Consider the following 15,942-nt stretch of genomic DNA (forward strand, 5'->3'; position numbering starts at 1 on the left):
ACACAGACTTAATGCAGCATTTTCCATGGGGAGGGAAGCTCACAAGTGAGTCTATAAAGTTTTTTTCACCAATTGTCATTTGGACAAAGTTTACTTCAAGCCCGCAAAAGTATGATGTTTTGTATTCGGCATTCCGAGATTATTACAAGGTATTAATTCCGAGCATTCTAATATATAATTGCCCTTGTTACTTTGTAATTCTTTTATCTTGATGACCATTAGCCTTTCAGATATGGTTGGAATTGATAGACACGACAGTAAAAGAGACAGATGAATATCAAATTTTTGACAATCTTGAAGCACAGCATAGATATCTGACATGGAGAGCCGAAAAGGTAGTTTGGATTTATCTCAAACTTTTGTCTAATTGGAAGCAGTGTCGTTTAATAGTGGCTATATCAAATTTAGTATAAAATATTGTCAAAAAGAGGCTTATTGATTTGTGTTTTTAAATATTCCTTGTTCGTGGAAATATTTTGAAAGTAGGATCCGAGACAAGGTGTTTTGAAGAAATTGATAGGTGACACACTTGCCAAGGTGAATTGAATTTAAGTTCAGATCGATTCTTCTAGATTCTACAACTATCGATTCTCACTTTGTGTTTTGCACCATAGGATTTATTAAGAAGTTTTCTCTTTAATGGAGTCAACGAACTAGGAAGCAAAAAGTTCCATGACTATTTTCCACACTACAACGGCGAGGAAGGAAGTCTAAATAAGAAAGGTGGTATTATTGGAAAGTCTTTTGAAAATCGACCGTGGGATGCAAGAGGAGAATTCCTTGGTAATTGTTTTTTTAATTGCTTCCCTCTTACTATTATGTTAATTAATTAAGTCTCTCATTTATCTAGTTAAGTATGCTATGATCAATATAGAATGTTTCCTTAGCCTTCATTTCCTTGATGCAAAACAATGTTGTGCATGTTTATCTTAGTGGCATTTTGCATATGCTTGTGTGTTCATTTTGTTACGCGAGACATATTTGGAGACAATACTATTTGTATTTAACTAAAAAGGCAATTAACCTGTTTGGTTCTGAACATTTGATCATCTTGAAATATTTTAGGTCGATGAATATTGTAGCTTTGCTCTCAAACTGTTATACAAGGCATGTAGCTGGTAATATTTCTTCATAAGTGGAGAAATATATCACTTTTGTAAAAGATTTTATGATCTAATTAGTGGAGAAATATTTTTTTTATGATATAATTTCATTTCAATATTGCCACAAGGATATCATTCTCATGTTAGTGCTATAATTAAAATGCTAGGAATGCAAGTAACATGCATTTAATAGAATTAGTAAAATTAAATTATATTTTATTGTATGTTTCAATGACATCAGTTAATAAAAATAAATTAGAAATTTAAATTTAATTTACTGGTATTAATAATTTAGAATTACAATTAGTAGAGAGATAAAATAAATTTGATTTAAAAAATAATAATACGTTTTAGTGACAGACAATACTGTAGGAATATATTAATTCATTATTTATATTTTTCTACGTTTTAGTGACAGATAATATCGTAGGAATAGATTAATTACTTATTTATATTTTTCTAGGTTTTAGTGACGGACAATACCGTAGAAATAGACTAATTCTTTATTTATATTTATTTAGTGTTTAGTGACAGTCATTATTGTAGGTAGAAATCAAAAACATATTGTGACACTCCTCATAACATCTAGTGACAGTCCTCAAAGTGTAGCAGGAGTTAACACTATATTTGGGTGTCACTCAAAGTATTATTGACCTTTACCTACAGTTTTTAACGTTTAGTGACAAACTTTGTATGTCACGGTAAGTCAATTTTTTTGTAGTCAAAGAAAAAGATTTATATCACATTGTAATTCAAACTCAAGTTAAGAATTCTCTTACCTAAAATTTGTGGGAGTTTGTTAAGACGATATATTTTGATTAGTAAGTTAGGAGATTAATTAGTTGGTTATCCTTGGATTAGTTAGTTGGTATTTTTTAGTTGGTTATTTAGTTAGTTAAATTTGAAATATGCTCCAAAAATAGAACTCTTCTATTCTTTATTTTTGTATATTTTATAATCATTCAATATAAAATATTTTAAAGAATTTTTCTATGTATCAACATTGTTTTTTACAAATCTATGTATCGACGTCTAAAAGTTATTTTTAATACGAAATGCATTTTCAACTCTAGGATGATTTCATTTCAATTTACTTTTATTTCTTACCAATTTTCTTTTCTTTTTATCCAAACACCTCATAAATCAGATAATTGTAATACTTTTGTTTTTTTAAAAAAAAGCTGTAATATTTAATCGATTAAAGTTATAGAATCAATATAGATTAATCTATTCGTCTAAACCTGTTTGAGAAATTTAAAATTTTGTTAAAGATATATGTATTTATGTGTTGTTAATATATGATTGATTGTGAATATAAAATAATATCACTCCAACAATGTCCAGTTTTAATCTCTAATTTTTTTTTTTTTATAAATTTTTGTTTTGATATTTTAATCTTGTAAAAAAAAATATATATAGGATATTTTTATTTAGGCTATTGGCCGAAATGAGGCACTGGGGAGGGAAGTTTGTTAGTCAAAGAAAACGCCTAAACATGGGCAACCTCTTGTCCTTTATTTGACCTTTTCTTGTTGTAACTTCTCTCTCTCCACGCTTTGTTCAATTCTTCTGATTCCAGATTTTTTTGCTCACTACATTGAGATTAGGGTAATGGAACTGAGATTGAGGTAACATTGCATCACATTATTTATAATTTATTGTTTTGTTTTCTATTTTCATTTAAAAATAGGTTTCTTGCCTGTTTTGCTTTTTCATTATTTTCATCATCATGCATGTTACATATTTCATGGCTGTGTATACATAATTTTCCATTTGTATTAATATATTCACATCATGATAATGTAATTAGTTGTTTATGAAAATGGAAAATGCATTAGTTTGTTGATATAGCTTCTATCCTAGTTAATGTTTTCTAAACCAATTAGTATCGTTTTTTTGTTAACAAGAAACCAATTAGTTTGTTAAAATTACAACAAATAACCATCTTGCATCGCTATTTCAATAATGTTTTATTAGGATAAAAGATGAAGAATTGAGAATTTCATTTTTTTTCTTCTTAAAAATAAACTAATGATGATAACATATGATATTTTTGGAATTAAATTTATGCACATTGCAAACAAAATGAACAGTAGAGATTTTGTGATGAAAGTACTAACAGGCTTACCCTCGATGTAACACATGCGGGGGGCAATTGTATTTGGAATCATGAAAAATCTTAATTTTTAATGAAGCATAATTGTTGGTAATAATGCATGTTTTGATCCATACACGATGAAGTTTGTTTAAATTAAGAAATTGATGAAAATATTTTTTAAATTGCAAATTAGTCATTTTAGTCAAATATTATCTTTTTTTTTATACAAACAATCAAATGTTATCTTATAGGTACCATTATGAGCTTTGGTAAATAAACAAGTACTAATTTGATATTTATAAAAGATTTTTAATATCAATTTGATTTTAATTATTCAACTTTTGACAAATTTAGATAGCCCAATAAAATGGTCTATGGAGATCTTGTTTTAGGTTCAATTGGTCTCATTTATCATAATAATTACATCATTTTAATTTGTTTCGATTAGACCATTGGGCTAGTTGAACCCATATGTCAAAACAATTAGGTCATTCTGGCCTGTCTCGATTAGTCTATTTCTAAAAACATTTGTTAAAGTTTCAAAATGTGAGTGAAAAGAAAAAAAAAACTTTTTATATATAATAAAAGAGTATAATAATACTTATAGAAAAGTCTAAAATAAAATTAAATAAGTTTACCATACAAAAAATCTATTTGTTCTCTCAAAGTTACAAAACAATTTTTCAGCATGAATTGAACACAAGTATCTAACCCTTGTATTGTACATAATATGGTTTCTTATTTGATTGAGATTCTTGCTTCACAGAATATCAAGACCTTGAAAATCACTTATCATTATTAGCTGATGGAATCTGGACATAGAAATGGATCAAATCTAAGAACTAATCCTTCAAAAAGTTCAAGTGAAGGTGAACAATTTAACTCAAAAAAGAAACTAGACCTTCCCATTCCACCTTTTACATCACAAGATCACATTCACTTTATGCCAGATGCAACCACTACTAAAGGTGAGAGTGCAACTTTTCTTCCTTCCCACTTAGATTCAGAACTTCATCACACATCTCCAATGATGGAAAAAAGTGATGAAATCTCAATTAATAGACATTTGGAACCAAATCTTACTAACCCTTTTGGTGAAACTCATCTTTCATTATCATCATCATCATCACAAAATCCATTCCTATTACTTGATGATGATGCCACTAACATCACACATGTGAATCCAAATAAATCAGAAAATTTGCATGAACTACAAGTACCATTTGAGACTAGTTTTCACCAACCATCTTTTATGCAACATGAAAATGGAAGCATAACTAACTCTACTCCTCTAGGTGAAATGCATATGCATCATGGTCATTCCTCCAATGATGACATGCATGGTCACCATTCATCATTTCCACCATCCACTTATGAATCAACACAAGAAAATCCCTTCCAAGTTGTTGAACACCATCACGATCATGTAAAAGATTTGCATAATCATCATTATCACACACTTCCAACTATTGAACAAGATTATTGGAACTTTCCTAGTCATGAATCAACAACAACACATCATCATCATCAATCTAATCACACTTATGATGATCAAACTCATGCTTCCTCTCCAAGTAAAAAAATAGAACCCTTGTTCACAATAGAATCAACACAAAACCAAAAACCAGATAACATTTCCAAAGCTTCTGAATCTTCAACTCAACACCATATGCATGATTCAATAAATATTTCTAGTAAAGCCAAGGAAGATACTAATGCTAATGCAACTCAAAAATTTGGGAAGGATTTTCATTTAGCTTCAGAATCTAGTGATGATGATATTCCAATAAGCTCAATGCCAAAACATGAACAAAAACATACTAGTGATGTAGTTGTTGTTCCTGAAACAATACAAAATCCTCCAATACAAACAATGGAAAGACAAGAGGATGATCCTGCTGCTACATCATCTTCAACACAGAGAATTCCATTACATGTTTTTTCTAGAAGCAAATCAAACACTCAATGGAGCACTTTATCTAATGAATCATTGTTCAGCATTCATATGGGAAACACGAGTTTCTCTAATGAAATGGCTTGGTTGAATAAACCTGGTGAGATGGATAATAAGCTGTATGGTGGTGTTGATGATCAAATGAACACGTATAGTGGTGGTTTTCCAAGTAATCAACTTCAACCTCCTCCAATTCTTCCACCTCAAACACAAGGTACTACTACTAAATTCAATGATATTAGTCAGAGAACTGCTGAACAACATGAAGGTTGTTTGAAAGTGACTGAACAAAAAGCAGTTGAAACAATGAGAGAGGTTATCATGGAAAGTAGTGTAACACCAAAGAATAAAACTAAAGAAGATTCGACATTAGGTGATGGATCGACACGTTCCGATAAACTTTCTAAGTCTATTGATTGTTCTCAGAATTCAGATGGGAGCACCAAATCCTTTGCGTTTAAAGTGTAAGTTCTGACTTCTAACTACTTTTATGCATAAATATAACTGATGTAACTTCTATTATGATTGCAGAGACATCAACTTCCTTGATGTCGCAGTTCAGATTATGATTGCAGACCATTTTCTGAAGCTGGTTTTAAAACTAATTATGTTATATTTTTCTATATCAATGGGAATAGTTTTGTTTTTAGATAGGCACGATAGGTTTACATTAGCTAAGTTCCCAACTATGTTCTTATAGTATTCAATATTCATACTACTTAGCTCATTGTTCTTATAGTATTCAATATTCATACTACTTAGCTCATTGTTCTTATAGTATTCAATATTCATACTATACGAATAGGAACTTTAATAGATATAAAGTCATGATACATAGTATAGGGAAAATGCATATTTGGATTGACGATGAATTTAGTAGAATCAGTGTGCTACTGTGATTTTGGTAAAAACTACACTTTGATATTTCAGCAAAATCATGGTGTTTTCGTTATTTCGTCAAATTCATTGTCATTCCAAACGTGCACTCTACTTAAAATGCTAGGATGATGATGCTTCTTGATGGGGTTAGACCTTTATTTGGTTATATGATTCTTGAGCAAATAGTTTAACTAATTTTTGTAATGTGAAGATTGACCGATGGAGACAAAACTCTTTCATCGAAACACGCCGAAGACACGAGAAAACAGCTGAAGCAGTCAGGGCAACAGACTGTTAAAGGAACATCATCTGCAGCTCAAACCCCCAAATCAACACCAAATGCTTCTCAGAACAAATGGTTATCTTGCTTCACGTGTTGTCATTAGATCACATTATGAACAAATGGTTATCTTGCTTCACACCATATTGGTTTTGAACAAAACCATTTTACTATCTCTATCACCTTGTGATAGTTTAGTATCATGCACTTGCACTGCAGGATAGATAGCTTTAACTGGTTAGTGATATTTCTTCCTTACCATTTTTAGTCCTTCCATCATAGTTGGGAACTTAGATAAATTGCATAATAATCTATACATCACTAACACCTTAAATTGAATGGCGTGTCTGGTTGAATGTTTGACACCCCCGACACGTGTAATCACACTCAATAACATCCATTTTTTTAAATTATTATTGGTCAACGTGTCAGTGTTAGTATCGTTTTCGGTGTCCGAATATGCATTGGTACTTTATAGATAATAATACGCTAGTCTCATTGCACCTGTACAACCATCGCAGTTGCTTACTTGCTATGTAATGTCAAGGAGATAATTGATTTTCTAAATAGCAAAATAAAGTTCTTACAAATATAATCTCAAATAAGAGTTTCTAAAAAATTTCTATAACCACAATTTAGTTCACAACATGAAGTTTTTTCATGTCTCTACCATAGAGATCAACCAAGGTCACATTGCTATCATAAAGAGACCACGTCAATTGCATTTGACTACAATTCATCACAATATCAAAGATTGCTACTCGACCACATTTTAAAACCAGGAGTAAAACTACCTATAACAAACCCTCAATGGATTAATCATTCCTTAGACCATACAATGGCATTAGCTTGACACATATTGTTTAGTCATTCAGACACATTTCAGAAATGTAGTAATATGGAAAAGTTTTCACAAATGCATTTATTTATGAAAATTTCCTTCTACACAAACCAGATGAACATTGGACAGGATAATCATTGAAACTAAACTAATCAAAGACTTTCATTGTTTCCACTTACCTCTACATTCTAAAGAAAGATGAAATCGTAAAGACATTACCATTGACCTCTAAAGTGAGACAGGATAAACAGTGATATGCTTCATTGGATTAGCCACTTCCTTTCCCTCAGCATGCATCACAAACTCAGCTGGAGTGAGGAAGCTTCCATGACAGACACATACAATACAAACTTCCCCAGATCTATACTTGTACAGAAACCCTTCAATTCTCTTCCCATTTGGGCCGTCTCCAATGGTCGTCACGGTCGGCATTTTTCGCAATATCTCCATCACATCGCCTTTAAGACTACAGTAGTTTGGGAGATTAAGCTTCTTTGCTTGATTCCTCAATTTAGTATCTGCAGACTTGGATGGAATGTCTTTGCATATTGTTTTGTGAAAAATCATGGAATCATTTTCTTGCTTGGTTGACATCTTGAAATTGGAACCAACTGCTATTTCAGATGAATGTCTTGGACCTATGCATGGAATGTTGTATGAGCCACATGTGATTCAGATAACACAAATCAGATAAAAAAAGTTATGTGTAATATCTACACCACTAAATGAAATGAGCTGTGAGAAAAATTTCTTTTGAAATTAAACCCATTGTTGTCAAGCGCAGACGTACATGACCGTTTGTTCAAATTCTACAATGCTGCAACACTATATCCGTTATTTGACAAAAGTTTGTACTTTGTACTAAATTGTGTATTGCTGAACAATAGTGGTTCGTTCAAATTTCGCTATGCAACAGTGCTATAGCCACTACTATTGTCACGCAAGCAAAGTTTCGTATAGTCACACAAAGAAATCTTTGTTGTATAAAAATGCTTAAGCTTTAGTGTCTTGCTCTTGTGATGTTGCAGACAATTGATGAAGTAGAACTAAGCAATCAAAAGAAACAACGGCAAGAGCCATTTCATCTGTACAGCAAGATAAGAAAATCAGTTTATATTTTTTATTTATTGTAATCATGCCACTTGTTCCTGTTAAATGTCTAGAGGCAAAACATTAACATATGACTTTTATGTCAAGGGACAAACCAATTATGAGTCTATTACAAGTAGCCTTAACTTGCGTTTACAGGAAATATGACTTATATTGTAAATGTGACCTCCTATTTACATGATAACAATTGTGAGAAAGTAATTGAACGAAACTATGAATAAATTGTCTTCAACTTGAAATTGACTCAGAAATTAAATAAAACAATATTGTCAAACCAAAATCATACACAACCAAATCAACTTAGTTATGACATCAGTGCACATTCATATTGGGAACAAATTCATATATAGAGAGAAAATTTACTCTGTTAAGCCTTACACTTCAACAAAATTGGACACGAAACCAGTTAAGTTTACTCAACGGAAAATGTATGCGTATGTTGCCAAGGTTCAGCAAAATCTTAAGATGCTGAGTTTCCAAGAATAATTCAATAAGCCTTTGTTGCTAAGGAAAACTAGAATGAAAGGGTACTATACAAGTAATTAGAGCTGTCAAAAAAAACTCCAACACCAAAGCCCCCTTAATTTTATTTTAAAAAAATCTCTAATATTAGGCCCCTATCAAATTAATTTTTGTAAAATTTAGGCCCATTATTTCATGGGGCCTAAGGGAGGGGGCTCTGGAGGCTTATAGGCCGCCAATATTTTGTTAATTTTGAGATTATTTTCTTAAAAAATTTTCAAAATTTATTTTATTCGAAAAAAATAAAAAAATATTTTTTTCTTAAAAAATTGTGAGAAAAAAAAATTTATTAAAAAGATAAATCATTTATATCAAAAAAAAAAATCAAAAATTTTTTATCGTAAAAAATTGAAAGTTTTTTATCAGAATAAAATCGGAAATTTTTTATCGAAAAAAAATCGGAAACTTTTTATAGAAAAAATCAAGAACTTTTTATAGTAAAAAAAAATCGAAAAAAATTTATAGAGAAAAATCAAAAAAAATTTATCGGTGAAAATATCGAAAAACTTTATTTCTCGAAAAAAAAATCGATTCTTTTTTTAAATAAGTGGGCTTATGGGTCCACTAAGCCCACAAAATTTTAGGGGACTTTTAGTGTGGGGGCCTTGTTTTTTGGGACCTTTTAAATTATAAAATTTTTTGGCCCCTTCAATATATGGGTGAGGGCCAATAATTAGGGACCTATTAAATTGACAGCTCTACAAGTAATAAAGGAACAATTAAGAAAAAAAAGTGCGTGCTTTTGGAACATATACAAGTAATGAAGAACATCATCAAACAATATGGTAACACACATAACATGTAAAATCAAAACTTTTATGTAGCTAAAATGGGAGGAAAATTTATTTTTTCCATTACTACTTACTACTAAACTCCTACTCCCTATGTCTTTGATATCTAGTTTAATTATTTTAATGATATGAAAAGGCGGGGAAAAATTACCAATTTGCCGTGACTCATATCTAATAATAGCTGCACAAGTACAAAAAACAGTTCTCCCAATCATACTTCTACTTAATATAGCATCACAACAGTAATTGCAGTCGAATCGATCTCATTTTTTCCTGTATAGCATCACAATACCAATGTTCAAATCATATACTAGTAAGTGTTCTGTTACTCAAATATGCTTATAATTTAGAAATTTTTGTATTTCTTATCATTTGCTTTACTATTAAGAAGAACCTTGAATCTTAATCACAAATAACACCAAGACACAATCAATTAAACAATAGCATGAAATCCAAATAGATAGTGTGCATTTTGCAAAATTTCATTTCTGAGGTGTCATCACACGTTGTTGATGAAGCTACAACTACAAGCTTCGATTTGAAGCGTGTTCATCAGATTTCCATCACAATGGCAAACATGTTTTTAAACAATTTGAAAAATCAATTGAATGAACTAGAAAGGACTTCAAGAAGCAAAGGTTAGATAGTCCTAAAAGCTATGTAAAAAAGGTTCCCAGTATTTTTTAATCAGCTAGCTGCAATGTAAACAAATATATATTAGTATTTACTAGCACTATATTGCAAGTCTTTAATCACCTTAATAAGTATCACAAGTCAAAGAATAATTGATACATGAGAATAGCAATGTGAAAGAACTAAAGGACTAGGAAGCTTGCATCAGATAAAGTGAAAAACGATTAGATATAAGTGTAAAACTTATTTAACAACACCACATATTAGAGTAGATAAAGTGAAATATGATTACTTGTCCATTGTAAAATTTATTTACAGGATGCCATCTTGTTACTAAATTAAAGAAGAATGTATCAACTTAATCCTCTACATTATCAATATTCTAAAATGATCATTTGAATAGCCAAATGGGCAAATTCTAACGCAGACCACTTTGAAAAGTTGTCCACCGTGAAAAGTTACTTGAAAAGTGTTGAAAACACCATCGAAGACAAACATTGTTTCATAGAAGTAAAATTTCAAGTTCCTCTTCATTCTCAGAACTAAGAAAGTGACTTGATGATGTTTATTAAAAAATAAAGAAAAATAAATGTGTTCATCAAAACTGAACTAGTCCAAGTGACACCAATTAGGTCATTGTTGTAACTGTAAGATGGTCGTGAATTTGTGAATTTATACTTTCAGTGTTGTCGTCGATCACTGTTAGAATTACTAGTGACTATAAGCATTGGTCCACTGTACATCATATATTATGTTGATCCACAGAAACAATCTCCTATTTATTCAAAATTTTCTCTTTATCTGGACCTGATATCAAATGTATCGACATAATTTACTTCTTTCAAATGCATCTTGATATTTGATATTCTCAACTTAATGTCATTATAATCCATGTAAATACCGACGAAAGGACTAACATGATTAACATTTCGCAATTTCTTAAATTATTTTGGAACATTGGTCATTATTTACTCCAAAACTTAAATTCAAAGATAAAAAGAATAATATTCTAAAAATTAGACTGAGTTTGGGAGTAGTGCGTGTGTATATATATATATATATATATAGAAAAGTTACCATGAAGCTCTGCAGGAACCACACTTCTCTGCCTCTCTAGCAACATTGTCTTCCCACAATCAATTGGTAGGGAGCAAGATCTCTCTATAGGTGGCACAAATTGACACCAATTTGACACATTTACTGATGATGACCGTATCAACCTCCTTTCCTCTACATTTTCACCACAAGAAGAAAGCTTAAGAGTAAGGTCTATTTCTTTCAAGTGTGAGGGTAATCTTGTGTTGTAGTGTTCCTGTTTCTCACCATAAAACCTCTGAAGAAAAACAAGAAAAAAATACAAACAGTTATACAATGAGAATTGAGAACAAAACTTTTTAAAATTAAAATTAAACTTGATTAATATTTTATTCACTATTTATTACCTCCATTATAACCAAAGAGAAAATGAAGATAATCCTTCAATAGAAGAACTCCCTTGAAATTTTCTGAGGAAAAAAAGCTACAAAAAAATACAAGTACAAAAATAAGTTAGGCACAAAGTTGCAAAACTTATAAAAGTAAAAAAAGATTGAATTTTAATACAAGATCAAATTTTGTGAGCAAAATATCACAACCCAAAATGGGAATTGTGAGAAAAAAGAAAATTAAATAATTTAAAAAGAAAAATTGGAGTAGGGTGACTCACAATGTTGTGGAGGTGATTTGATGAAGTAAGTGAAAGGAAGAAACAAAGGGCAATATAATAAAAATAAAAGGGAGGGAATGTGAAGAAAATAAAAATAAAAGAGAAAATATTAAGAGGAGTCAGAAAAACACAGAAGAAAAAAGACAGTGATGTTGTATTGTTTCATGTATGTTCATGAATAATGGTGTGAATTATTATGACAAGGTGTTTGAAAAGTTCCACGTGGTGATCAATGGAGAGGAAGGTACACGTCATATTCATGTTTCGTCTGTCTACAGCTCTTACGTGTTACACCAACTTCTGTCGGACACACTTCTCCATGCCACGTAATCTTCTTGTCGGTATCATGTGAAGAATTCAAATCAAGGAATGCTAACGTTGAGCACATTTAATAAATCAAATTCAATTCTCTAAAATTCAAATATAAGTTTTTTTAAAAAAACTTTTAAATTTTGAAATTTTATGCGCTGTTTATTTTTAGTATAAGAGAAATGATAAATAGGATATAGATGAAAGATTTTTCGAAAATTAAATTTTTATCATTTGATTTTTGTGTCGGAGAAAAAAAGGATAATAATATTGTACATTTAAAATTGACTAAATACTACTTGTGGTCCTTAAACTTAAAATTAGTTACTGTTTCAGTCATTTATCTTTTTTTTTTAATTTATTATTTATTTTAATTTTAAGTGACAATTTAATCTTTTATATTTTAAAATGTCAACTATGTTATTCGTTGTTTTTACAAAAGTTCATCAAAATTTTCAAACAAAACCCATAAGATTAAATATATTCTTCAATATAATACAAATTTCATCAAATTTGTAACTAAAATATTCAAATAAATTTATATTTTATTATTTATTAATTTAATGTTGTTAGAGATGAAAATATGAATTTATTTAAAGATTTAAGTTATGAATTTGATGAAATTTACATTATATTGAGGATGTTAATTAATTTTATGGGTTGTTTGAAATTTTTGATGAATTTTTTAAATTTTTGCAAAAAAAAAGAATAACATTGTTGATATTTTAAAATATAAAAGATCAAATTGTCACTTAAAATTAAAATAAAGGACAAAATTGCGAAGACAAAAAAAAAGATAAAGGACTAAAACATTAAGTGAAATTAAATTAAGAGAACACAAATTCTATTTAGCCTTTAAAATTTCTTTATATTTATTTAACACATTATTTTTTCTATATCATTTTTATTTAATATATCATTAATTATATTATTCTATTTCTTTTTTCTTTTATTGTTTTTGAATTTCGCAAAAACCTTTTGAAAACAATTATATCACCGAAGATATTACTGGGTTGAATCGCGGACTAGGTCGCTCTCTTTAAGACGTTTCAAGGCACTGCACAAAATTGTGCAATGCAGACTATCAACCACGAAGTCCCCAGGATAAAACAGCCCAGATACTCTGTATCGGAATTCTACTACACTGTAGAACATCGTTTTAGAATTACACCCTCAATATGGCAGTCGTGCGACTGACACTCAAATATGGCACTAAGACCACACGAAAGAAAGAGAAGAAACAATAAGAAGGGGGAGAACTGAGAAAAGCCTTAGATATGGAGAGCTTTTGGTGTGATTTTTCAACTGAGGAGAACCCTCTATTTATAGAGGAAATCCGCAACTGGATCTGAGAAAATCATGGATCATCAGAACGTGCGCTCCAAGTAGTGGCCCTCATAAACATGCGCTCAAAACCCCCAAAACGTGCGCTCCAAACTTAGGGATTTGACTCTGACTTTTGACCAGACAACAAGGGAAACGTGAGACCAAAGATTAGGGTTTTGACCGGGCAAAAAGAGACGCACGAATTTAGGGAGGAAGACTGGATCAAATATGACTCAGTGGAGGGCAGTTACGTAATTAACATTTCAATTAGAGATAAAATGAAAGCAATCGGTTAATTAAAATGATTAATTAATTTTCATGCCAAAGCCAAGCCAAGCCAAGTCGGGTCGGGCCGAACCAAACCGAATTGAGCCGAGCCGACCGAACGGGCGGCGCGCGCGCGCGCGTGTTTGGTGGTCAATATTGCTTGCGTTCTCCCTCCTTCACAAAATTGGGATGCCCCTTGGGGCCCTCCCCAAGTTCATTACCTCCACCTTATGTACACTACTAGTGCAATGTGGGACTTCTCAATTTTTTCAATTCACAACAATACTAGCTCTCATAAATGTCATCAATATTTCCAATAAATTTTCATTAAAGGATCATCATTTCCAACAGATAATGAAGAAAAGACAGCCCAACTTGTCTTATCTTCGAACATGGGGTTGTCTAGCTTATGTCAGAATCCCCGATCCCAAGCGAATTAAACTCGCAAGTAGAGCCTATGAATGTGCATTAATTGGGTATGCAGTAAACAACAAAGCGTATAGGTTTTATGACCTAAATGCGAATGTGATCATAGAATCAAATGATGTTGACTTCTATGAAAATAAATTCCCTTTCAAATCAAGAAATAGTGGGGGCAGCGAACCTATTCAAGTTCATGTGACAACAAGCACTGAAAGCAACAAACAAGATGAAACAAAAACTCGAAGGAGTAAGAGAGTAAGAATTGCTAAAGATTATGGACCAGAATACATGACCTATAATTTAGAAGAGGATCCTGCGAATCTTAAAGAAGCTCTGTCATCGTTGGATGTAGATCTATGGCAAGAAGCTATAAACGATGAAATGGATTCTCTAGAATCTAACAAGACCTGGCATTTGGTAGACTTGCCTCCTGGTTGCAAACCAATAGGTTGTAAATGGATCTTGAAAAAGAAACTAAAACCCGATGGATCAGTTGATAAATACAAGGCACACCTTGTAGCCAAAGGTTTTAGACAAAGATAAAATATAGATTTCTTCGACACTTTCTCACCAGCCACTAGACTAACATCCATTAGGGTGCTTATATCACTTGCGGTTATTCATAACCTGGTGGTACACCAGATGGATGTTAAAACAGCCTTTTTAAATGATGACCTGGAAGAAGAAATTTATATGGAACAACCTGAAGGTTTTGCAATTCATGGACAAGAAGACAAGGTCTGTAAGTTAGATAAGTCTCTCTATGGTCTTAAAAAAGCTCCTAAGCAATGGCATGAAAAATTTGATAACTTGATTATGTCAAATGAGTTTAAAGTTAATGAAAGTGACAAATGTATTTATTACAAATATGAAAATGGCATTTGCACTATCATATGTCTCTATGTAGATGACTTACTTATATTTGGTTCAAACATTCATGATGTAAATAATGTGAAATCATTGTTGAGCAACAACTTTGATATGAAAGACCTCGGAGAAGCGAGTGTAATCCTTGGAATCAAGATTACTAGGTCAGAAAAGAGAATTTCTTTGGATCCATCTCACTATGTTGAAAAGAACCTAAAGAAATATAATTACTTTGACTGTAAACCTGCTTGCACACCATATGATCCAAGTGTAAAACTTTTCAAGAACTCTGGTGAAGGTGTTAGACAAACTGAATATGCGAGCATCATTGACAGCCTTAGGTATGCCACTGATTGTACTAGACCAGACATTGCCTATGTCATGGGATTGTTGTGCAAGTTTACAGTAGACCTAGTATGGAGCATTGGCACGCTATCGAAAGAGTCATGAGATACCTTAAAAGGACCATGAGTCTCGGATTACATTATCAAAGATTTCCTGTCGTCCTTGAAGGATACAGTGATGCTGATTGGAACACATTATCAGATGACTCCAAGGCAACTAGTGGCTATGTTTTCAGCATAGCCGGTGGTGCTGTATCATGGAAATTGAAGAAATAGACGATATTGGCTCAGTCCACTATGGAGTCTGAAATGATAGCACTAGCTACTGCTAGCGAAGAAGCAAGCTGGTTGAGATGCTTGCTAGAAGAGATCCCTTTGTGGGAAAGGTCGTTGCTAGTTATGTTGATCCTCTGCGATAGTACCACGGCTATTGCAAAAATTGAGAATCGTTATTTCAACGGTAAGAGACGACAAATACGTCGTAAGCACA

General features: G+C 31.6%; 3 protein-coding genes across 5 annotated transcripts; 2 read left to right on the top strand and 1 right to left on the bottom strand.

The window, feature by feature from the left end:
- Positions 1-6: 6 nt before the first annotated feature.
- On the top strand, positions 7-6,796 carry LOC101503524 (uncharacterized). 3 transcript variants are annotated; one of them, XM_073368147.1, is made up of 6 exons: positions 131-149; positions 231-335; positions 484-537; positions 615-783; positions 3,968-5,619; positions 6,246-6,796. In XM_073368147.1, the coding sequence occupies exons 5-6, from the start codon at positions 4,007-4,009 to the stop codon at positions 6,418-6,420; spliced, it is 1,788 nt and encodes a 595-aa protein (XP_073224248.1). In that variant the 5' UTR covers positions 131-149; positions 231-335; positions 484-537; positions 615-783; positions 3,968-4,006; the 3' UTR covers positions 6,421-6,796. The 3 variants fall into 3 exon arrangements, with proteins under 3 accessions (XP_073224247.1, XP_073224248.1, XP_004499858.1); XM_073368146.1 differs by having other exon boundaries at positions 7-335; XM_004499801.4 differs by lacking the exons at positions 131-149; positions 231-335; positions 484-537; positions 615-783 and adding an exon at positions 2,540-2,731.
- Positions 12-1,122, top strand: LOC140918612 (phytochromobilin:ferredoxin oxidoreductase, chloroplastic-like). Its single transcript, XM_073368706.1, has 5 exons — positions 12-149; positions 231-335; positions 615-783; positions 888-952; positions 1,066-1,122. Exons 1-5 carry the CDS (start codon positions 12-14, stop codon positions 1,120-1,122), a joined length of 534 nt encoding a protein of 177 aa, XP_073224807.1.
- A 315-nt stretch (positions 6,797-7,111) lies between the features above and the next one.
- LOC101499999 (ninja-family protein AFP3-like) lies at positions 7,112-12,075 on the bottom strand. The gene is made up of 4 exons (XM_004499802.4): positions 11,917-12,075; positions 11,654-11,730; positions 11,289-11,544; positions 7,112-7,793 (listed from the first exon to the last, which is right to left on the bottom strand). The coding sequence occupies exons 2-4, from the start codon at positions 11,657-11,659 to the stop codon at positions 7,384-7,386; spliced, it is 672 nt and encodes a 223-aa protein (XP_004499859.1). The 5' UTR covers positions 11,660-11,730; positions 11,917-12,075; the 3' UTR covers positions 7,112-7,383.
- Between the last annotated feature and the right edge of the window lie 3,867 nt (positions 12,076-15,942).

This window comes from Cicer arietinum, chromosome 5, assembly GCF_000331145.2.
Source record: "Cicer arietinum cultivar CDC Frontier isolate Library 1 chromosome 5, Cicar.CDCFrontier_v2.0, whole genome shotgun sequence".
Lineage (NCBI taxonomy): Eukaryota > Viridiplantae > Streptophyta > Magnoliopsida > Fabales > Fabaceae > Cicer > Cicer arietinum.